The 25,646-nt window shown below is 40.9% G+C and overlaps 2 protein-coding genes across 4 annotated transcripts; one reads left to right on the forward strand and one right to left on the reverse strand.

The window, feature by feature from the left end:
• The first annotated feature begins 1,704 nt into the window (after positions 1-1,704).
• fev (FEV transcription factor, ETS family member) lies at positions 1,705-5,645 on the forward strand. Of its 3 annotated transcripts, none has more exons than XM_034574890.1 (3): positions 1,705-1,743; positions 2,936-3,007; positions 4,046-5,645. In XM_034574890.1, exon 3 carries the CDS (start codon positions 4,105-4,107, stop codon positions 4,585-4,587), a length of 483 nt encoding a protein of 160 aa, XP_034430781.1. In that variant the 5' UTR covers positions 1,705-1,743; positions 2,936-3,007; positions 4,046-4,104; the 3' UTR covers positions 4,588-5,645. The 3 variants fall into 3 exon arrangements, with proteins under 3 accessions (XP_034430781.1, XP_034430779.1, XP_034430780.1); XM_034574888.1 differs by lacking the exon at positions 1,705-1,743 and adding an exon at positions 1,988-2,230; XM_034574889.1 differs by lacking the exon at positions 1,705-1,743 and adding an exon at positions 2,401-2,474.
• Positions 5,646-17,788: 12,143 nt separating this feature from the next.
• On the reverse strand, positions 17,789-19,726 carry cdk5r2b (cyclin-dependent kinase 5, regulatory subunit 2b (p39)). The gene has a single exon (XM_034574629.1). The coding sequence runs from the start codon at positions 19,438-19,440 to the stop codon at positions 18,556-18,558; it is 885 nt and encodes a 294-aa protein (XP_034430520.1). The 5' UTR covers positions 19,441-19,726; the 3' UTR covers positions 17,789-18,555.
• Between the last annotated feature and the right edge of the window lie 5,920 nt (positions 19,727-25,646).

Here is a 25,646-nt window from a genome sequence, read left to right on the forward strand (position 1 = left end):
TTGATTATTGATCTACTACTGCTTTAATTTACTAACTACTTTGATACCAGGTAAAGCAACTGGATCAAACACTTCTAAATCATGTTTTAAGTGGATACTAATATGCTTTTGAGTGCAGGTTACCTTTAATGCTGTCTTAATGCCAATAAGGTAAAACTATCGCCCAGACATGTGTTGTTGTGCTTTTTCGTTTTTCTTCCTGTGGATATCTGGCCTCCTGATGATCCCTGCAGATAAATATTTATCCATATTTATCTACCACTCCGTGCTGGGATATACAGTCTTGTTTTCGAGGCTTGTTTTAAGTTGCCTGCGACTTGTACACGGACTCAGGCAGCTAAAGCAAGTCTGGGACGCCACAGACACACCTACAAACCACATCGCCATTCGTGACGAATGGAAAATCCAGTTGTTTGTTTTAGTTTAGGAAGAAGGAACATGGGAAATATATTGTTTAATCTGTTTTTACCACCAAAGCAAGCTTTTGAGGACTGAGAGGAAAACCCCAATCCAATACTCATACGTAGCCTGATACAATCTTATACTGACTCACCTATGGTCTAGTGAGTTTTTTTCTACTGTGTGTGTGTGTGGGTGTGTGTGTACGTGTGTATTTGTTCATATTTGAGCTCAGTCAGGTGACATTCAGATGATAAATGATTAGAGGACCATTCACTTCCCGTTGAGTCAACACAGAAAGCTACAATATATGTTTTTCATTTAAGGGTAAAGTTAAGAATTGATGCATTTCTGTTGGGCAATGTCATATTTTGAAAATTGTTTTGTTTTCTTTTTCAAGGGAAGTATCTGAAAGTGGATTCATGTGTTTACATTGCACAGAGCGGCACAAACCAGGTTTTTGTTTTTATCCCTGCAGTTGACTCACTCATGTCTCTGTACAGGACGAGGACAAGACACCAAACCACTGCAGGAATGCACATATTACAGTGTCAGTGTGTTTAGATCATTTTTAGACCATTTAAAAATGATTTAATTGGCCTTCGTGTATTGATTAGATCATTTTTAGTGTTGTGACAATGACACACGGGGAAAGACAGAGGTGACATGGATGGACAAGCCTCTATCATCCAGTAATTTTTTTACATGCTTCTATATTAAACATATCTTTTGTTTGATACTCTGATCAATGGTTTCACAGCGATGCTTTGACCTAGAATAGCAGTTTTCAAAATAAAAGTCCTTAGAATGCCACAGTCTGCTTGATCATATGCTGCTTGAGATCTGCATGGGTTGAACTCATATGTGTGATATTTATTAATAAAAGACATGTTAATGAAATGTAATCAATGTAATGTATGTGTACTGTCCACAGTATTAACACCTGTGTCAATAAAACTTTTGAAATGTTTTGCATATCTGTGTGAATTGTGAAGCAAGACTTCATCTGTCACCTCTAAAATATCAGAATATACTAGATTCTATAAACACCGTGTAATCTACAGTCCAAACCAGATTTACAGGACCAGAGCCCATAGTGTTTGCACAGCCCATTGCTTCTAGAAGAAAAAAAAACAGCAGAAGAAGAAAAATCTGAGTGGACATGATAAGATCAGTGAGCATCAGGGACCATGGTTTTAAAGTTACAACCTCATTAGCCTTCAGATACAGGCTATATAACCTTAAACCCACAAACAGAAGGTCCAGGGGTGGGGGTGGGGGGGGGGGGGGGGGGTGGCTGAAATGTTCTTGTTTTCTCATGTGCACTGGAGCGTGTATCTCCAGGTAAATGTTCTTTTTCCCAACATGAAATAGGTCTTTGTTGTTTGCCAGGAGGTAAAGAGGCGGAAAAGTGAGGAGGATCTGAACTGGTTTCCATGTCAAACACTTCAATTCACCATAGAGACTCAGATCTTAACGTGGAAACTTTATTAAACTGTGATGGCGGATTGATAAGGGCCGAATTTCTATCGGCCCTCTTTTTATTGTGGGCACCAGGCGGGCTGACAGAGGTAAATTGCTCTTTTAATTAAAGCAATGCACCAGGGGAAATTGCTGTCTGAATATTGTCTCAGAGATGGGGGCCAGTGACAGTTGCCTGGAAACTTCAATCTGTCCACCCGCGTTTATTCCAGATCACAGTTATGAGATAAAGTTTAATAAAAATCGTTTCCTCCGCCGCCGACGAAATGAAATCCAACCCTTTCTGAACAAGTGAACACAATGAGACAGGACTGCGGAGGAAACCTCATGTTCAGCATGTATCTCTCAGGTTGGTCATTTAGTCCCTTAAAGACTCATAGAAACATGTTGCGGGGGGGTGTTTTTAAACTCTTTCTGCGGGTCCTGCGGGTCCTGCGAGGCGGTGCGGCTCCGTCTCCCTGCGGCGGCGTCGCATTGTTCGGGTTCAATCTGAACGCCCGTCTGCTCTTTTGTCGGAAATCGGAAATCCTTTTTCCTGGACGCGTTTCCTGGCTCCTCCGCAGAGGACCCCGCGGAGACGACACGCTTCACGCGTCAGTCCGACACCGCTGCCGGGACACTATTAGGACTTTTCTTATCTCAACTTTAAGCGGAAATTTTGTGATGTTTAACTTTGAATTTTTTATTTTTTATTTTTTGGGGGGGATCATGTTTTTTCACTGGGGCTGGTTAATTATACAGCCAACCCATAATATGCTATAACAGCGACTGAAACCTTTTGTTATTATTAACATCAATATTATATCTTTGAAAACAGATTTAAAGAGTCTTTTTATTTGAAGTTTATTTGAGTTTTTTTGCTCATTAGAATAAATGACAGTCTTAGAAATAAATCTGGACACAAGTGGATTTATTTTCTTTCCCCAGCAAAGCAGGCCTGTTCCTGAACGCGTCTTCTCTTCTATGTGATACATTATAAACAGGAAGGATTAGGCACCTGATGATGAGGAGGGTGCTGATGGTGATGATGACGATTTGTGTGGTTTGATTTCAGATCCAACAGAAACTCTGTTGAAAGAAAGCAAAGGGACATCATGGGGTCCAATAAACACAGGAGTACAAAAAGGTAAGAGACTGGATCATGTCATATCACAGAGGGGTTTACCGTTATGTTTCATTATTGAATTGAATTTAGAACCTTACAGATCTCCGGCATTGTATTTGAAAATGTTAAATAATAATAATAGCTAATAAATTAATAATCTAACAGCAGTCATATTTTTTAATTTTAACCATTTGGTCATATCAACTGACTAAGGCCCTAAAGATCGGAGGAATAAATATCGTTCACCCTGTTAATAATACAGAACATATCATAATCGTATTTAGCTATTAAAGGTTCATTTTATTTTATTTGTGTTTCTGTAAAAGCTCCATAATAAATCACACACATTCTGAATTCATGGTCCGAGTTTGTAGCCGCCGTAGTATTTGCTTCTTGCACATTGGTCAAATAGACACAGATCAAATAAAAGGAAATGTAAATATTAATAAAACAGATTTTGTGCGTTAAGATTAAATACATTTACACTGATTTATTAAGCAGACGATGTGATGGGGTGCGAACAGAGATGCAGATATTAAACGGGCATTAACCTCGGAAAAGCCAAAATAAAACAGTTCATAACGTTTTTAAATCAAAAATAATAAATGAGTGAGACAAATATTTGACAAAATGTAAACGGCTGTTGAAAAGTCCTTACCTTATATTTCAAATTGGTATTGTGAATAAATAATTTTGAATAATACCAAGATGTTGATATTTATCCGAGAACATAAAGCAAATTCATTAGTTTTAGACGCATTAAAATATTAAATGTCACAAATTTGATTTATCTAAAATCTTGAAAAATACAAATGTACAGTTTTTAATTATGTCTCCAAATGTCTGTAGCACATATCCGATAAATCTGCAATTTGCTTAGTCTGTATATAACCATGTTAATAATTGACCAGATGATAATAAAGTCTAAAGTGATATAAATCCCTCACACTGCTTTGCACGGATACTACTGGTGCTAAATCAATGATTATCTCATGGTTTCAGGATATATCTTTATTTAATATATTGTTATATGATGCGTTTATGGTATTTCTCGTCCAGGCAGCGGGCAGATCCAGCTGTGGCAGTTCCTGCTGGAGCTGCTCTCCGACAGCACCAACATGTCGTGCATCGCCTGGGAGGGAACCAACGGCGAGTTCAAGCTCATCGACCCGGACGAGGTGGCGCGGCGCTGGGGGGAGCGCAAGAGCAAACCCAACATGAACTACGACAAGCTGAGCCGTGCGCTGCGCTACTACTACGACAAGAACATCATGACCAAAGTGCACGGCAAGCGGTACGCGTACAAGTTCGACTTCCACGGCCTGGCGCAGGTGTGCCAGCCCTCCACCACGGAGCAGGCCATCTACAAGTTCCAAGGCAACTTCTCCCCGATCCCCTTCTCCGGGATTTCCAAACTGAACCTCATGGCTCCCGGCGTGGGGCCGTCGGGTTTCTCCTACTGGCCCGGCTCCCCGACCACGGCCCTGTACCACAGCCACAACCTGCAGCCCCCGGGGCCCTTCGGCACCGTGTCCCCGTCCCACATCAGCTGCGTCAACAACATCAACAGCCTGAGTAACATCAACAACCACTACAACTGACGTTTACTGCGCCTTCTAGACTCACTGGAAGGATACCGACGGCACGAGTGACGCGCAGCAGTGAACGAGAGAGGGGGGGGTGCAGGAAGACTGCAGGTGAAAATATGATGTGGGCGAAATACATTTGGTTTTTAAAAAGGACACGCGTGGGCTGTTTTTAAAGGTGTGATTTTGGCCAATAGACGATGCAGTTGTGTGTAATCATGGAAGTTAGACAGGAAATATTCTCACCCAATTTTAATATATATAGGCCAAACTGGGCCAACACAAATTCTCCCCGACTAACCAGTAAAATCCATCAAGGAGGCGCCTAAATTACGCGTCTTAATTTAATAACTACATGAATTAATTGGATTTTTAATCCATAAACAGCCCACGTGTTGGATTTTTTCCAATTTCATCCAAAATCTGTGAAATGTAATCGTGGATAAATAAATGTTTTCGTGTGGAAGAGCAGTTTTTCCAAATGAACAAATGACAGAACATTATTTAAGAGGGTAGTTAAATTTATATTAGTTCTTCTTCTCCTTTTCGGTTCCTCTGCTCCATCTCTTTCTTTCTTCGAGGTCCGGGTCTGTTTTTCTCTACAGATGATTGTGGGAGCAAATTATCAGCTATTTCTGGACCACTGGCGCCATCGTGTGGTTTCATGAAATAACCAAACGTTTGCTGGATTTAATAATTTACACTTTTACTAAATCCTACCACCACCACCACCACCACCACCACTACATCATCTTAACTAGTCGACTCCACAATATATTGTTTCTTTAATACAGACATTAGATCACAAATCCAACTTCACTCACTTGCAATAAAAATAAAAGGCCTTCACAGGTGTAGAGTCGTAATTTGTGTGACAAAAGTGACTAGTAAGAGAAACTGTGAATCCTCTGTACATACTGTCGGGTGCGGACAGGCTCAGGCGGTCGCTGCTTTCTAGTGATTTTGAAGTGAATTCCAGTGCATCCATTGTCATGAGCTCCTTCTGTAGCTATAGAGCAACTGTACCAATGAAAAACAAATGAAGTGAATAAAGATAGATTGTTATGATCAAGCCTCTTTGTGTGTCTGAATTGTGCCTCAGTGAACACTTTGCTTCATCACCAAAACACCACCGTGCCAGAAACCACTGCAGACGGGTTCAACGTGGTACAGCAACCCCCTCCAGATGTATAACTTTAATTGGATTGTATGATAAAGCAGTGCAAACATTGTATATATAGTGTCTAGAAATAGTGTATATACAGAGATTGTTTATTCATTCATTTTAATATGGGATTTTCCCTTATATCCAGATTCTTATCGTCCAGTGAGTCATGACAGTCTCTGTTATAGGGACGGTTGACTCAACTGTGAGAACGTTACAGCAGCATCATTAACTCATTATATTTACATGTAATAACCTGAAATAACTGGAAGAACAAAAGATACGACTGACGATGCTCAGTCTCAAACTCCGTCCTGGGGCACATAGCAAAAACATTTCAGATTTGAATTTGCTCCAGTTAAAACTGAATGATTTTACAAGGTTACTAGTCAAAGTATTTTACACAGAGCAGTATCTGTTTGTTCAGGACTGGAGAATTTAATCTGAAAAGGTAAATCTAAAAACCCAGTAGCATTAGAAAGCCCTAGGTTGACTTGAAGCAGAATCAAATTCAGGTTTGCTGTATTCTTTTAGTCACTACTCTTTATCATACTTGTGTTTTTGTACCTTTCTGTGTAGTAGTTTGCTGAAGCTCTTGTAGCACAAAGCTGTGCCACACTGTGACACTGACTGTTGTTATCCACACGGGGGCGCCACACCTCTCCCAACAACAGTGCCCCGTTTACATAACTCGGTGACAACAATGTTGGTCTATAATAGAACACAGAGGCGTCTGCAGAGAGCAGATTAACCCAAAACCTCTTTCTGTGACAGTACAAGAGAGATTTAAACTGTGTGTGTGTGTGTGTGCGTGTGCGTGTGTGCGAGAGAGAGAGTAACACTTATTCACCACAGCAGTGTTTGTGTGTGTGTGTCCTGCATATTAAAATGAAAGAAATGGGGTTGCTATTGACAACTGAATCTCTCTCTCTCTCTCACACACACACACACACACACACACACACACACACACACTTGTCTCTCTATAGTTGTGAGGACACTCCTCACCCTAACCTAAACCTAATTCTAACCCTAAACCTAAAACCAAGTCTTAACCCTCAAAAAGGCCTTCGAGTTTGTGAGGACCAGGCAAAATGTCCTCACAATGATGGTATTGAACCAAAATTGGCCCTTATAACTATAGATAGACATGCACACACACACACACTCTCACACCCAGATATCCTGTTCTGAGTATCCTGATGTGTTGATCACACCTTGCACACGCTGCACCTTCCTGGAAACCCTGCAGGGATTGATTGAGTCACTTCCGAAAACATTGTAATTGCCACTGCTTCTCTCTGCCACTAATCTGCTGGGACTATTGTCGCTGTTCAGCATCACTCATCCGCTCTTCTTCTTCTTCTCCTTGCGTAACAGACTAGGTGGGTGTTTTCCCTGCGAGCCACAGGATTAACAGTGTGAATGCAGAACATAGAGGAGGAGCGGGGACAAAACATGAGCAGGAGAAAGAAGCAGGAGGAAAAGCAGAGAACATCTCTGTACTCTTGTTTCTTAGTAGTATAAAGGCATTTTGTATACATTATAAAGTCTTCAACATGGCAGTTCTGAGCGTTCTAATCTGAACTCCTTGTTTGAATATATTCACATATAGACTTTTCCAAAGCAAGCCCTGAATTTGAACATTTTTCAATGTGTTTTTGTACCAGTCTGGCTGCCGGTGATTTCCCTTGGTGTCAACATGATGCAAAAATCACATTAAATAAATTAAAACTGTTTAAAGTAGCTAATCACAAGAACAAGTAGAAATATTCAATATTTGACAAACTAATATTATCATTATACGACTTGTTGTTAAAAGGATGCATTCAGGTGATGGTGGGAGGCTCCGATATCTGAGACTATTGTTGCATTTACAAGCTATGAGCGATGCTGTTGGGAAATCAAACTCTAATGAAATTAAGACAAAATTAACATGATGAGAAAAGAAATCATGAATTTCCTCAAACCTCAGAGAACATGAATATGAGCCTGAGGAGAGAAAACAAGAGATTCTGTCAGACAACGTGGAGAAAGAATCAATGAAGGGTGAATTCAGGTCACGTGGGACAGTTCAGCTTCAGACTGTTTATCTCCTGTTCATAATCTAGTCAACATGACTTCATGGGGATGATGCCACAGAAAGGGGCGGGGCAAAAGTCAATAAGAGGCCCCCCCTTGGAGTTGCATGACAAGGTCAATGACTTCAGATCCTGACAAGATTATTGTTAAGGATATAAATCTGTCGTAAATAAGACAATGTTCCTAATTTTTAATGAGATTATGTTCGTGATGCATTCAAGCAACACAATCTGCATTGAGTTGTTTAAAATGTGTATTTGTCAGGAATAGGGGAAAAGCGGGACCCAAAAATAAGGCAAAAATAAAACTATAAAAGAACAAGATACAAAAGCAAACAAAGTCCAAAACACTAGATTAACAGAAACACACTGGAAAACAGAAAATACTAAACAGAAAAACCATTTGGAGCACTGGGAACAAGAAGACACTGGGAACATGACAGCATAAGACGATAACGAGTGAAAGAGGAAGTGACATGTACACAAGGGAGGCGGGGCTAATAGGATGAAGACTAAAGAGAGTTTGTTGTGAGGATAGCCGACACCGGTGTCGATGGGGTGTCAACAAAACCATGTGATCTCTGCAGCGGAGTTATTACGTGATGTACAGCCTCTGTATATTTTGATGCAGAATAATAAGCAGAACAACTAAGTAAACATACCTTAGTTAAGTAGATACATAGCCTGTCAGTGTCTTTCAAAATAATATAATTAAATCTAATAAAAGGATAGTGCTGCGGAGAATGTGTGTTTTCCAGCTAAAATACAAAGGAATAAAATATAAATAGTTTTTTTTTTTTTTTTACATATAAATGTTTGGTTTTCGTCATTTTGATTGTGGACCAAACATCAGCCACAGTGCTGGTTGTCTGTTTATTCAAAGTTTATTAAAAAAGAAATCACAACAGTCACAAAAACTGCTCTTCAATCGGCCTTTGAATAATCATGTGTGTAGCTGATAAGAAGAACAGTTCTTGAGATATACAAGTCACATACTGACAGAGCTTTCTGGAATCACTAGACAGAGGAAAGGTCACTGTTATTGATAGATTGTTCTTTTTTATTTTCTAACACATACAGGTAGATGGAGGGTGAGGAGGGGAGGGGAGGGGAGGGAAGAGGGTAAGGAGGGGAGGGGGTTAAGGTGTAAGGGAGTGGGGGGAGCTGGGATGAGGGGATGATTGACAGGGCAGAGGGAGAGAAAGGATGGGAGAGGAGATTAGGAGGGTTTGAAGTTGAAGAGAAAACAGGGGAACCTCCTCCTCGTCGTCCCCTCATTCTCCTCCTTCTCTCTCTTCTTCCTTTCTTTCTTTTTCTCCTTCTCCTCCTTCTTCCTTTCTTTCTTTTTCATCTCCTCCTCCTTCTTCCTTTCTTTCTTCTCCATCTTCTCCTCCTTCTCGCTCTTCTTCCTTTCTTTCTTCTCCTCTTTCTCCTTCTTGACCCTCTCCTTGTAGCTGTCGGTCTTCAAGACCTGTTCCTGAAAACACAGAGACAACATAAGTTTCACTCTTTTCTTTTTCAAAGTCTGAATCGGAAACAAATCAACAATCCAATATTATTCAATCAGAATGAGTTGGTGTAACGTACCTGAAGCACAATGTTCTGCTGGATCAGGAGTTTGATGGCGTCCTCCAGCTTGATTTCCTTTTCTAGGGACTCCTCTTGCTCGGTGGACCACCTTTCATCTAAGTCTCTCATTTTTTTTTGCAGCTCCTCTATTTCCTCGGACCTGCCCTCACTTTTGAGGATGTAGTGCTGCAGCTTGTCCTGCTGGAGCTTCAGGTCTGCATTCAGGGAGACGACCTCTTCCTCTTTTACTTTAAAGAGGGAGACAACCTCTTCCTCTTTTACTTTAAACCTCATGTTCATGTTCCTGAGCTCCTTCTCCAGCTCCTTCTTTTTGGCTTTTTCAGACTCCACGAGCTGAATCAAGCTGGTCAGGTCGTCTCTGGACTTCAACAGATGTGAGGCAGAATACTGCAACTTCTCAACCATCTTCTTCCTCTCTTCTCCCCAGGAAATATTTTTCATGGTGATCTGCTTTTTGAGAGCAGCGTTTTCAGCCCTCAGCTTCTCCAGCCGTTGGTTTTCAGCCTCCAGGTCTTTCACCCGGGCATTTTCAGCCTTCAGCAAGGCATTTTCAGCCTCCAGTCGGCCGTTCAGTACCTCCAGCTCCTTCAGCCAGGCGTTTTCAGCCTCCAGCTCCTTCAGACGGGCGTTTTCAGCCACCAGCTCCTGGTTCTCCCTCTGCGAGTCCTGGAGGGCTCGGCGGAGCCTTTTCTTCATGCTGCACTTGTGTTGCTCATCTCCTGAGCTTTCGATCCTCTCCATGTCGATTAACAGGTGCTGCAGTGTAGCAAGAAGATTTCTGTAGAGTACTTTCTTCTGTAGCTGTGTACAAAAGTTTTTGTAGAGTATTCTCTTGTCTTGTGATGGTTGAAAGTCACTGGAGAGAAGTTTCTCGTGTGTCTGATGTTGGCTCACAGTCGTCGTGTCTGGTTCCACTGACAAATGTTTCTCTTAAATAGGTGAGCTAATTTGCTATGATCTGTTTCATTCTACAACACTAGTATGACTTTGAAGTTGATCAAAGGAGGATTCCTATCAAAGGAGGATTCCTTTGATAGGAATCCTCCTTTGATAAGCCAGAGATACACAAGGAACATTATTTCAAAATAAAACAGGAAGCAGAGAACTCAGGGGGAAACAACTGAACACAAACCTTAACACAAGGAAACACAGGTAAAAGTCAATAAACCAAAGAGTCCATAAAACAGAACCACAATATTCTTTCATGCTTAAAAAGTTCAGAGTCACAGCGGCAGAATCATGACAGTTTTAATTTTTCAAAAAATGCTCAGCTGTCCCAGTTTATCAAACATGATTGATAGTGTTGTGTGCTGTTGGATGAATTTTAATAGATGTATAAAACTGTGATATACCTTTTAAATTAATTTTGTAGCTTCTTCATTTGCGCTAGGGTTCTTTATGAAAAAAATATGACTTTTACATGTTAATAAGAATTTATGACATTTCTATGAATACTATATATTTTCTTTTTTCACAATGCTTTTTGAAAAATTGGATTATTGAGCTCAGAGTGCATAAAGCAAAGTGATTTAAGCTTTTTTTCAAGTGTAATACAAGTGTCCCAGATTACAAAGTGACCTGTCCCAGATTACCAAAACAGATTATCCTAATTATTACAATTTCCTTGTTTAATATCACCAACTTTCACCTTTTAAAAATATAATCAGTCCCTTTAAAGACAATATTTTCTTTTTAATCTGAATTGTCACTGTAAAGAAATCTACCTTTAAATGCACCAGACACTTGTACAGTTGTTTTTGACTTAACTCGGCCATATGTTTTGCTCATAGGTCTCCTTATTGTATATTGCTTGTTTCTTGTTTTATAACCTTACTATTTATTGATTAAATTGACTGTTTTTTCAGCTACTATTGAAATTGCACTGCTCTGGAGAAACGCTATTTCATGTATGTACACTGCACAGCTTTGCTGTTTGGTTAGAAATGACAATGAAGTTCTTGAATTGAATTGAAGGAATTGAGAAAGTTATAATATGTTGATCTAATGTGTAAAACAGATTTTGGAAGAAGTCACAGAAGTAAAAAATGGTAAAGAATCTCCCAGATTACCCAAATTCACCACTAAAGAGGAAAACTTAATAATTTTGTTTCGTGTTATATTCCAAACACCTTTTTCTAAAAATCAGTCTTTTATCGTGTTTCCTCAAGTTTCATTATATTCCGACAGGTGTCTATGAATCACACATATCTGTGAAAGAAACGTTCCCACCGGCCCAACAGTGCACATCGTCATTATTATTAGGACGCAGGGTGTGAGGCAGTCAGTGGGTTTTATGCGAAGTGTTAAAGTCAGTGAGTCATTCCTCCACCAGGGGAGAGTGGTAACGAGGTCTCGGCTAAATTAGAGTGCAAACACCTACACGGTGCTGAAATAGACTTGAGAATGACAGGTGGAGAGAAAGAGGTGTGGATGAAGGAGAGAGAGACTCAGAGAGGGAAGAGCAGTTTTGAACCTTTTATCGTACACACCCACATGTCTGGGTATAGATCTACATTCTGTCAGATAAAATCACACAAAATAAATCTGTAATGATGCTCAAAAAATCCTCTCTAGAGTTTGACCATGATATTTATCTGTATTAATTCATCATCCTTCATGTGTCTGATATTAAAAAAAATCATTATACCACAAATTTTGAGGCAAAAACTCCCCATCAGAATATTATGACCTCATCATTATTGATACAGTGATGGGTTTTCAGCATTATTTACCTCAAAATATCTGGGTTTTTACCAATTTTACCCTCGGAAATGACATGCTGCACTACAATAAAGTAAAGCAGAGCAAAGTTAGTGAGCTTTTAGTAGAGATATGTACAGGCATAATCTCCAATCAGTGGCATCTGAGATTTCTCACTATAAAACTGATTCATTTTCACTCATTTACAAGCTCTCTGGATACATCTGAATATATACGTGTGAAAATGGTTTGAAAAAATAGTATAAATATAGTCAAGTTATAGCAAGTGAAAAGCAAGAGTCACCTATAGCCTCTCTTCTATGACACCAACACATGTTTGCAATTTAAAGTAGAACTTAGCAGTTGTGACAAATATCAAAGCTTGAGAAAAAAAACTGAAATACAGTAATGCTGTGCTTGAAATATTAATTTGTCAATTTAGATAATGGTCTGGGCTCGGAGCACCGCTTTACTTCAAAATCCAAGGTCGGACTTTATCTGTTACATAAAACTGAATGGATAAATAATCATGCAGATTCATGCAGCGTGAAATGATTCACTGACAAATAAAGCAGAGAAAATGAGAATGAACATTTAGTAGGTGTGTGTGGTCAATGACAAATATGGAGTGAATGAAGCGTCTGTGTTTGAGTTTCTCAGCAGAACCAGATTTCATCCTGCTAAGTGGTGACCAACGACCTCTCACTTACAACTCAACACAGAGGTAATCTAGTTAAAGAGATTAGCAGCGTGGTCATATAGCAGGAGGACAGCAAAATAGACATAATCCCCACACAGCGTTCCCTCAGTTGTTCCAGATTTGGTCCTTTTTACGACCCGGATGAGGTTGACAAATGTTAGGTCGGAGAGAATTCCTTTTCAACAGAGCTTCAGATTCTTTACATACATGAGTAGAAGTACCAATAGATTAATGTATACAAAAAGTCCATTACAATTAAAAGTTCTGTTAATAAAATCCCACTCCAGGAAAAGTACATATATTATGAGCTAATTGGACAAATACCAAGGACTGGTTCTGCAATAAACGTCCAATGTGATTGATATTTTACTATATATGATGTTGTTAGATTATTAATACAGATAAATCAATGTGTTTGCTGGTCAAGGTGGAGCTAGTTTTAACTACATTAGTATCTTTACCAAGGAGGTTGTGTGCTCATCCCTGTTGGTTTATGTGTTGGATTGTAGAAGATTGCACAAAAACAACCGGGCGGATTTCCACGAAAGTTAATGGAAGGATGTAGTATTGGTCAGGGAAGAACCCATTTAATTTAGGAGCGGCAGATCCAGGAATTTCTTCTCACTTTCTTCAACATTGCAAGATTTTTTTTAACATTTTCATTCAATATATCAATCATGGTAAAATTGTATAGCCAATATTCAGCTATATTTAGCTAAACCAAATCTGTTTCTATTTGTAGGACTTTGTATGAAATCAACGATTGCTCTGTGAGGGACCACAAGACCAAAATTGTTGAAATCTATGCTTTATATTTCATAAACTTATCGTATTTTTCATTTAATATCTGATTTGGAAAGGTGGCAAAAAAACTAAAGCTGTCAAATAAATGTGACGGAGTGAAGTGGAGTGAAGGTTGCAATCTCGTAACTGTCAATCACAGTGGCTGTCAATGAGTCGTAGTGTACAGCACTTTGATTGGCTGTTAAGACTAGAAAGGTGCTATGTAAATGCAGCCCAGTCCATTTACAACCCATATAAAACAAACACCAGACAACATAACTGTGGCATTACTAAGTGACCTAAATAAATCACTGTATTATGTAATAGAAAATCAAAGTGTCATTTTCTGTTTCTGCAGCCAAACATCACTTACCGTTTTCCTAAAGTTGTTAAATCGTATCCTGTATTCAAGGAACCTGCAGCGTGAGATAACATTTCACAAACACTGCTGTGCATGTCTTCAGCTTAGTTAATGTGTTGTGCAGCGCCGCAGCCCACGCTCTCCGCCCCGTACAGCTCACTTTGTCCAGCTCTCATTCACTTACCTACCCGTTACTATAGAGACACGGCCGAGAAGAATGCAGAAGGCAGGCTGGCAGACAGATATTCAAGAGACCTGGGTTGAATCTTAATAATGAAGCGAAGGCTGGCAAACACTGCACTGGGAGGCTGTTACATAACGCTGCTGCCGCTGCTGGATTCTGTCACAAAGAATCAACCTGTAAAGGATAAAACACTCAGCAAAAGATATGACAAGAAGGGTTTGTTGTCCTTTGTGTTGTAATTCCCTTCACGTGCGACTTCACAGGTCAGAAGAGACAATGCTGTGATGCAATGCAAGATTAGACTTTAACAAATGGATAAAGTAACACGAGGACTTCAGCTGCAGGCAACAAGCCGGACATACACGTAGAAATGTGACACACTGTTTTTACAATATGTGTTTTTCTTTCAGAAGTAATAGTAATATACAAAAATGTGAGGTTATACAAATGTATGAATATTGTTGAGGAACTTCTGACCATCCTCACACATATATTACTTCTGTACACCACAGATTCCACAGATACTCCCTTTTATCTCTCCAAGCAGTGCCAAAGGTCAGGTGATAGATAAAGGACCAACCAACAGTGCATTGTAGTGTCTACGCTGAGGGACTTTTATATCTAACTCAGATGCTCCAGACAGACACTTCAACTCCCACCAACTCTAACTCTTTTGTGTATTTCACCAGTTGCAAGACATAACGACACAGCGTGATTTAGGAATGCAGGCTTTAGGCTTAACTATCCAATAAGATGCAACCACCTACATGTAACATAGAGAGTGACGGCAATTCTAGCCATTCATGGATGTGCTGTTGGAATGGGTGACGCAGGGTGAAGGAGATATACTGGGATGCTGTGGGAGACATCTTTAGACTTGGGTGGTTGACATTTGCTCATGTGGCTCTGTTAGCGTTGGTACATTGTTCCACCTTCTGGTCTCCTTGATGCATCAAGTCTACATTAGAACCTTCTGCATAAGACATCAGCTGCTGTTCTCCTTTCACCAGCTTCCAGAAAACATCCATAACAAATATGTGTGACTTTAAGGTTTTAGTTAAGGACAGCGTTACGACTTGATGGTGCCGAGGATTCACCTTTTGTTTTAGATAGGTCAGAATGATCAAATTAATTATGGATGGATGGATGGATACTTTTCATCAGACTGGTGTTTGATTGCAGCAAAAGGAATAAAAGGAGACCTGTCTGTGTGTCCCCTCTCCATCCCTCTGTCCTCTCATCCGTCTCATTTTGTTTATGTCTCCGTCCCTGCTCCACTTTCTCACCAGTCTCTCCACCCCACCTACTTTTCAAACTGTTTCCCTCCTGATCCCTTTGTGTCCTGATTTTCTTTTTTTTTCCCGGCCAATTCTGTCCGCATCCCTCCATTTTAGCTCTCTAAATAGATAGTGTATGTCCCCGTTAGACCAACACACACACACACACACACACACACACACACACACACACACACACACACACAAGCAGAGGGAGGGAGAGAGAGAGAGAGGTAGAGAGATAGGTAGAAAGAGAGAGGGAGACAGAGAGAGAGAGTCACAGACAGTTCTGAGACTGCAGCAGATTCTAACCAATCACATGAAGGAACCCTCCAGCCCATGTGGCTTATTCATAAAACCAGGAGGAAAGCCTTGTCAATCTGGCTCCATTCTGTCATTCAGTAAATCATCCACAGATCCGAGGGGAAGCTTCTGCACCTTCAATGATGTTGTAAATGCATTTCAAGTACGGTTTTTATTATATACAAAATGAATGCATATTTATATATTTCTTCCACATCTCTGTAAGTCATTATCCAAAGTGCAGCAAAGGAGTGCAGGCAGATTCCCTTGTACAAATTACTTTGTTACTGTTTAGTGTTCCCATTTCAGTACATGGCCTCAATCAGAATACCCAGGGCTCACACGGACGAGAAGCCAAAAATACCCTTTAAATGTGTCAGCAGGCGTCGCCGTCCTCAGCGTGCAGCACAGCTAATTCATCTGCAACACACTATGGGATGTAATGTAGCTGTTTTCACAGATTAGTCATATGCCCGTCCTCCCGGTGGTATATAACGATTCGCCTCGGTAAACTTTTCCATGTATTTATAACCCTATCTTGTGAGTTTTAGTTTCGTGGCAACCAATGAAGTCCCTGGCGTTTTTCGGTCTCATGGCAACCTCATGGCGAGCATATTTGTCATCGACTTATTTCTATTGCATAAGCGGGTCCCAAGGGCTCCCTTCAAAATCAAGGATTAGTGGGCGGTATCAGTCGATAAGAGGCTGTCATGGTAATTACAGCTTCAGCAAACGGCAAGATCTGTACAAACATGGCGCCCAAGCGTGTGTGCATGTGTGTCAGCGGACACGCACACAAACAGCCGGACAAAGTGTTCAAAAGAGAGACCAGAGATTCTACATAAGTTTGGATTTATTTCATCAGGGTCACCATAAACATTCACTGTATAGGCCTTTTATTTAACATATAGAGGGAGTGAATGCGACTGTGGCACAACACCACAGACAACACACACACATCTAGATATTGTTCTCCATACGACGTATAGGAAAAATGAACTGTACAAAAGATCTATGTCACAGATGAGCGTCCTACAGCAAGACTCTGTGACAGTATTACTGCAAAACTTAAAATGGCAAACACTGCAGCACCCGAAAAGAAAACATCGGTACATGGACATTATGTTATACCGCTGTGCAAAAAAAAAACATTGAGGGTTTGATCACAGCTGTGCAAAATAGCAGCATTTATATTCCACTTTTCCAAAACAATGAATTCACAACACAACATCACAATGAGCACTATTAGAATGACCGTAATACTGAATACTAACTGTCACGTTTGCCCCACGATTTTGGTTTCAGAGTCTGATTGAAATGACTTTTTTTTTTAGCTTATAGAAACTGCAATGACACCCGTGTGCGAATGCTTCTGAATGAGACGTTCACAGTCAGTATTTACATTATGAGGGAACCATCCTTCCAAGAACATGAATCCAGCAAACCGAGGCTCACAGTACAGATTTACAGAACAGGGCAAAAATACTGTTTGACCATAAAGCGCTATTTTTTTGTTGTTGTTGTAATGCTGGGACTACAGTACATCATATGCAGCCACCTTCAGAACAGAGAAAATAAATACAAAATAAAACAGCAAATTTAACACCTGGGATATGTACATGTAAACCATATAGTTTCAGGCCATGACATTTGACAGTTGGCACGTAGGGGATTTTAAAAATCCTCCTGGAAAAAACACGATATATTCCATTCACTCTAGTTGACCTCTGCGATTTACTGCAAAGCAATACATCACAGCAGCCAACAGGTATTGAAAAGCAATACTCAACAGAGGCCTCGTGTTGATTATGTTGCTGTATGTGGGCATCTACCGGCCCGTTTAGTGCAGTTTATCACATTCTACAGGGGGAAGATACTCCCTTTACTCGTTTTACATTTCTGCTCAACTTACACCAGCAGCCCATTGCATGTACATTACTACAGTATCACATAGGTAGGCGGAAAAACAAGTTATATTCATTCACAATTACATTGCCGTTATGACAAAATTTGGTGTCACACGAGAAGGAGATGAAATCAGCCCGGTGTTAAAATAGCATGGCGGTCTTCTGCAGGATGGAAGCGTTTAACATCCACTCAAGGTTAACAAATGGAAACAAGCTTTTCTTTTTTTTTTAAAGTAGAGAGAATATCTACAGATGTACAAAGTGTTTCTTCCTCTCGAGGAATCATGCTTCTGTTATCTGTTGCATGTTTAACAGCTTTAACTACCACTGCAGGCTGTGCACGGCGCATGTATACTGTATACCTCTGCAAGGCTTAGGCTTATGTGCTAAAGATGCACTGGGATGAATGGGAGCTGTTCTTAAGCCACGCTCAGCTCTGTTGTGGAAAAGTGAGCAGGAGGTGGTGGTGGTGGTGGTGGGGGGGGGCGGCTGCACAGGTCAGCACCTCGGACAGCTCCGCCTCTCCAGCTCCCCTTCACGGATCTATCCTGCCTGGAGCCTCACCTCACTGCGACATCCGCTCACCGACAACCAGCAAGTGGGCTAATCGTGAAGGAATCGGAGGGGGGGGGGGTTTGAGTGTTTGTACCTGCGAAGTCAATCCCTGTGCGTGTCGCAAGGGACAAGACAAAAAAAAAAGATAGGACAATATACCACTGGCATGCATTAATGAGATCTCCTACACTGTAGCCTAAACACCACACTGACGTGGTTGATCATGAGATATTCAGCCCCCCCCCCCCAGGCGAGAAGCCCCTCAGTCCTTTGATTCAAAGCCACCGTCGCGTGGTTTTTGCAAAAAAACATTCATCATCTTTTTTCTTTTTTTTTAATGAAATAAAAAAACCACCAGAGTCTTGTTTGTTCCCACGTCAGCGATCCAGGTTCGCCTCGCCGCTGGTGTCTCGCTGGTTTTTGAGGTCCTGGAAGACCTCGGTGAAAAAGTGCGGGTCCGCATTGAGCTGCAGCATTTTGGCACTCATCCTGTTGATGATCCGCAGCGACGTCTGCCAGAACACGTCCTTGTTCGAGTCGATCATGAACGGCTTCAGCGGGTAGGAGATCTCGTTGCCCATGTAGGAGTAGGCGAGGTAGAGGCAAGTCTGGAAGGTGCCCTGCAGCTCGGCGGGGCAGGCGACGCTGTCCGCGATCGCGTCCTCGCACAGCAGGTACACGAACACCACATTGGCCGGCGTGATGAAGCCCTGGTCCTGCCAGCCCTGGAGCAAAAGAGTCCGGTCGATGTTGCGGAACCAGAGGATCACCTCCCCGCTGTTGAGCTCCTTCAGTTTGTAACACCTGCGGCACATGAAGTCCCCCAGGCAGCGCAGCAGCTCCCCGGTGGACGCCTGGATGACGATGCGCCTCGGGGACACCAGGGACAGGCTGCTGGTCTGCTTCTGCACCGAGGAGAGCCTCCCGTTCTGGGTGGCGGCGTCATTGTTGAGCGTGGGTACCGTGGGCACCGGGACGGGGATGGGCGCTTTGGGTTTCCTCTCCTCGTTTTGGTGCGTTTTCCTGATGTTCTCGCTGTTGAGCTGGGCCACCTGGTTGCGCGGGATTTCGCGCGTGGCCACCGGGTTCGGCGTCACCTTCTTGGCGCTCTTCTTGGCCGAGTTGGACACCAGCTTCTTCCAGGAGAGGGACACGAACATGGAGTGCCGCTTGATGCTCTTGTCGGCCTTTTCTCCCGCGACCTCCGAGTCCATGATCGACGCCTTCTTGGACGCGGGGGATATGGAGAGGACGGTGCCCATGTCTGCAGAGGAGGGAGCCGCGGTGTTGTGACGGATGCCGCAGCAGCAACAGCGCAGGATCTTCTGCAGGGTGAGAGGCGGTGGAGAAGAGTCACGACGACGATGGGGACTCCATTTACGCGTTTACCTCAGCCCGTGTGATCGCTGGAGGAGGCTGGAGCTGGCTCTTCTGTCGCGGAGGAAGTTGTATTCCAGCAGATGCTCAGTCGGCGCCACGGGGGACGCTGCGACACGATCCTGTGGCTGCAGACAAAACCAAGATTAGTCGCACTGAGTAAATTCACTGGTTTGAACGAACCAGCGAGTGCAGCCCAGTGACTGACAGCCGAGTCGGCCAATGGAGAAGCCGATCAATGATCCAATCACTAGGGGTGTTGTTTTTAGGGCTAAGCTGCCATAAATAGCCTATTAGCAGGTAACCTGCACTTGAGAGGCTCAGGTCCTTTTCTTACTAGTCCAGTTACTTTGGGACAGTGCTATCTATAAACTATACCGTCTTTACTATCAGAAACATGGGCTCATATACTGACCAACATTTATGACTAATGTGTTGAGGTTATATTCTGTGAGTTTGTTTTCATTATTTCCTACTTGTTTAATTCGTTATAGGCCACGGAAAGACTTATCCTGGTCAATTTCCTCTTTGAGGAGAAATGTAACAGTTACTTCCTATTTCAGCATCAAAATCCAACTCTGTGCAAACTTGATTTCAAATATTTCCTACACTGTCATGTGTTTGATGCCAGACAGGTTGGGTCATGTTTTAAAGACAACACATCACCTATATCAAGGGAGTCCATGTTTATTTCCACACCCGCATGTCCCAGGAAACACGGTTCATCCAATTACCTGAAGCAGATCAAGCCCTCATCCAAGCTACGTGACTACTGTCTGATCTTTTCATCCAGCTGGAAATGGCAGATACAAATAGCACAGACCGTCACCTGAAGTTAGTGGCCCATGGACTTATTTGTGAGGCTTTAGCCTATATACAGATGAGTATAAGGGAGAAGCCTTTATAGCCTTTTACAACCCTTAATATTTATAGGTGTGACAGTATTTGTCTCTACTTGTGTTTGACCTCATGTCAGCTTGGATAGTTTTGAAGCCAGTGGGTACAATGTCAACCTTTGCTCTGTTGTTTACACTTAATAACCACAAAACACACAGTACAAATGCCATAAAACAATATTACAGTTAGAGCAATTTGAATGGCATTGCGGGTAAAGTGCATGATACAGTTCTGTACTTTTGGAAATTTAAAATACTAGTTAAGACATTTGCGGTGGTGCTGTAAGTTCAGCACAAACAACAGATGACATGGGTAAATGTGAAATAAGATCCTGCAGCAATTACAAAGTACTGTTTAAAGTAGACTGTATAAGCTTTTGTTGATAAAACATGATATTACAATGCAAACACATACATCTGGGTACAAAGAGGACAAATATGCTCATCTGGATCCAGTCAAATCCTGTGTTATGCTTTACTGGTTTAGTGTGGAGGAGATTAGACGTTTTCCATGTCTCCTGAAAGTTGTAAGTAACAAGAGATAAAAAACAAATCTTAATTTACATAATCCTCTATACAGCTGTTGCTCCACCCATCATTGTCATCACGTTCACAAATCTTCATCATCATCAATGTTAACTTAACAACCCCAATTTAAATACTATAATTGTCATCTCCACCATCATAGCTGAATAACAATGACAATCAAACTCATCAATGAATAGTCTAATGCATCTGATGAAATGGTCAAAGCAACTGTGTCGAAATAAAAGGTAAGTAGTAGTAAGTAAGAAGATCTGAATTCAGCTAAATGTAGACAACAATGTTCTAAAACTGCTGAGAGTGCTGCCCATTTCTCACAGACTCGTTTGATCACACCAACGTGTGATCAAACACACGGCGATCACAAGAAACACTTTCATCACAAATCAAACAAAACGCAACAGGATGTGACAGCTGAATAACCTTGATGTGTTCAAATAAAGCTTAAAGCCTCTGTGGCAGTAACATAACTACCTAGATACCAACTATATATGTATGTTAAAAACCACAGGACTGCTGAAGAATCAAGTGTGAACAGTTCCTTCAGCTTTTCCTTCATTTTTCTAACATTTGTCTGTCACTTTTATACACATTTCAATATATATCACGGTTAAATAATTTTGCAAATGGCAAGTTATACAGTTAAGTGCCTCACATACATGTTTTGAATATGAGAGGGACTGCATATCACTGACCAAATGAGGTAAAGCATTTGGAATTGTAAATGTCAGGTCAATTTAAGTTGTGATAACTTATTTGTGGGCCACTAAGGGGCAGCAGCTGTAAATGTATCATGGATTTGTTTGTCTGAATCGAAGCTATTTTCTGTTTTGGTCTCTACCAACTCCTGATAAAATGTATGGGTCTTAATGCCACCTATTTTCAATAAAGCTCATTTTGAAGATAGAGATAGATAGAGCTGAGAGGGGCTGCAGAGCTGGGAGATATTCTCTGTGGTTTCATCACTATGAGTTCATACTTTCTTTCACAGCCAATTGATCGGTGATTTCTATAAATACACAGATTAATGCAGTTTTGGTACCAAACTAAACAACACAATACTGCTGTATAAAATCTATATCTACCCATATTGTATAACAGTTAAACACTGTGTATATAATATATTTCTTTGCTTATCAACTGCTGACTGAGCCAAAAAGGAAAAAGTGCAAAACATCATCAAAACATTTCAGCTTCATTTGCATTTTCTGGATTATGCAGCAAGATTGTTCTGTGGATGACAGTCAGGAAGTTCTCTCTCCATTCGTTGGGGTGAGTTTGCCTCTTAGTGGTCTTTTAGTGTAACTACAGCAGCTGCCATATCTTCCTCTGTCTTCTGCACCCACCCATGTTCCATTTTAACCTGATCTGATCATAACACATTCATTCTGAAATCACTTAACTTTCTCAAAGTGGAGACACATACAATCCTAAATTAAAAGAACAGTATCAGCACAACATCATTATGATATGTATTCATTCCTAATTGACTTCTTCTTCATTCTTCTTGTTTCAAAAACACCTTCTTAAACACTTATTTTCTTTCATTTTTTTTGTCTCGTTGTGAAATTTTGTAAAGACTCAAATATTACACAGTTTCCCATTATTTTTTTTATTCATTTTATCTTCATAAAAAGCAATGTACACAGGATCATGTTTGTATGATTTGAACTTGATCTACTTTTTTTTTCCTCCAAGCAGCAGACATGCATTGTAAAAGTTGAAAAGTATGTACAGATTTTCAAAGTTGACTAAACCAATTTATTTTGCACTCATGTAGTACTCACAGTCAAAATGTACCACATTAATTAAACTGTTTCAGAATCTGTTTATGCCTTTCATGATTTACCAGCCCTGGACAGAGAGTGATGTCTTTTCAACCCAACCAGTCAATCTGTGAACTTGAGGTGGACAAGTCACAAGTGGACCACTGGAGGGCAGCCACATCCTGTCGACTGCAAATCAACCCAGATGGTGAGGAAATATTTGTCATGTGGGGCCTTGTGGTGACACCTGCTGTCAGCGGGCGTCTTCGCCACCTCGTCCCAAACATTTAATTACTTTTAGTGAAGCTGTGGAATGACATATCAGAATGACTGAAGAGAGGAGGAGGAGCGGAGGTTTCCAAGACCTCTGACTAATATTAGCTGTAGTGACAGAATCCCCCCGTCAACTAACTGAGGGTCTGCCAACAGGACAGTGGGAGTGAGGAGTCAGGGAGACGGGGTGGAGGAGAGAGCCCACAGCTCAGACAGGAGAAAGATAGTGCACTGATTTAAAAATGTCCTGTGTTTCAGTGTTTGTCTATATTGGACGGACATATAACGGACATGCAGATGTGACAAATATTGTTAAATTGTCAACTTAATTCTGCATAAAAAACAGCCAGAGTTTGTGACAGTTTCTTCCCACAGGCTTAATTATCTCAGAAGCTGCACATTCAAAATAAGCTACTTTTATGTTTAAACCATAGTATTTATTTATGCCTATTATTATGTATTTGTTTTATATTGTTAAATTGTGTTTAAATCATTTTAACTCAGGTACTCGGTTGCTCTTTATGAGTATTGCACTTGTTCATACAACAGCTTGTGTTGTCTCTTAACTATTTGTGCACACAGGTTTTATTGTATGTTTTACAGATATGGCTGGAATGACACAAATAAACTTGAAACTTGACAACTTGATATTTTTGAGACGGTGCTTATTTAGTTACTTCAAAGTTCTTTGTCATTAAGTGTTAATGCAGTTTTCTGTATCTGCTCTATTTTAGCACTTTACATTGTCGAGACAAATATCTAATCTTTGGCATAAAAAGAGAAAGTAGTGATTCTTCTTTGACTCTGGGAGAAATACAAATTGTTTGTGGCCTGTAAGTTAAAGATCTGAAAAAAAATCAGTTTAAACAGTCACATTATGGGGACTTCTCTTTCTTATGGGGACAAAAAGCAACTCCCCATAATGTAAATAAAATTCTAAGGTGAAGACATGTTTTAAGGTGAGGTTAAGGTTAGGGTTAGGGTTTGGCAACTATGGTTAAGGTTAGAGTAAGTCTCCAGGAAACCAATGTAATATCCTCTGAAGTCATAGAGACACAGCTGTGTGTGTGTGTGTGTGTGTGTGTGTGTGTGTGTGTGTGTGTGTGTGTGTGTGTGTGTGTGTGTGTGTGTGTGTGTGTGTGTGTGTGTGTGTGTGTGTGTGTGTGTGTGTGTGTGAGATGAAGCAGCAGTAAAGGTATCAGGTGTCTTGTCGTCTTATCGAAGACGTGTCTGTCAGAGCCGGTGGGAGGGATTAGCGCAGCCGACACAGGCAGGTGGAGACAAAATACAATCTACAGAGAGAAGGGAGCTAGAGAGAGGCAGGTGGGATCTCTCTCACACACACACACACACACACACACACACACACACACACACACACACACACACACACAAACAGGTGGGTCACTGTGAATGTCACAGACAGGGCTGCCTCTCCTCCTCTTGTCTGCAGCTGCATGGCCATGAAGTTGCTGATAATGCTGCACACACACACACTTGCCAGATATTCACATACTTTCCCATCCACGACAAAGCAGGATTGTTAACACCAGTGAATGGGGCACTTATATCCAAGTCATCCTCTCATTGAGAAATATGCAACTAGTCTCAACGGCTCTGAGGAGGAAGCTCCTTTTATTACGACTCTCTTTCATAAATATACATTTACACATTAGGATTTACATTTGTGTAAATTTACCTCAAGCCCTGTGATGTTGTCTCATGAAATCTGCCTCTTCAAGTAAACAAAGCTACATAGTTACTGATGAAACTATTCGACGGTGTGTAAATGGTCTGCATTTACTTTTAAGTGCAGTTGAAATTGGCATCACCAGCTTCATTTATACTGCTTTAATATTAACACAATAGTCAATAACTTATATCCTTAATAACCTTAAATCAAAAGTAATAATCCCAATGATAATAATGAAATTCTGCATGATGAACATGGATTAATTTGATACTTAAGTCGACCTACAGTTACTCTCTGTTATACCTTTGCTTAAACTAAAAGTAACATTAAAATTAAATCAATTCAAGGCATATTTCAAACATCAGTATTTTTACAGCTTAACACAAATGTGGAAGATTTTTTTAAAAGTTGGAAAAGAGAAATGTTTCAGTGAAAAATGTTGTAGATGTCATATTCTGCAGCCACAAGAGATCTGCTCTTGACTGATTTTTGACTTGACTTTTGTTTTTGCTGATTTATGAAATGTTATCAACACGATTTGTCATATACCATTTGACATAATATACTATTATTACATAATTTACACATAATTTATACCATCTGCGATGCAGTGGCTGTCAAAGCTGGAGTGGCCACCCTGCTCAGGCACATGCAACCTGCCACGACACAAAGGAAGCATCTGGTGCTAAACAAGCCCATCTGCTGCTTCCTATTGAATTATGCAACAAAAGACAAAAAGATGAGCGATATCAGAAGAAGGCTTCAGAGCTGCACCGATTCAATCAAACACAGCCAGGTGATCAAAGGCCGCGATCTCTCCCTCTCACACACACAAACACAGTTACTGGTGGATGCATGTAAATATAAAATCCGCCGGCAGTCCTCTGCACTGTTGTGGCTCACTGCTATAATTACAACAA

Source organism: Hippoglossus hippoglossus, chromosome 21 (assembly GCF_009819705.1).
Source record: "Hippoglossus hippoglossus isolate fHipHip1 chromosome 21, fHipHip1.pri, whole genome shotgun sequence".
Taxonomy (NCBI): Eukaryota; Metazoa; Chordata; class Actinopteri; order Pleuronectiformes; family Pleuronectidae; genus Hippoglossus; species Hippoglossus hippoglossus.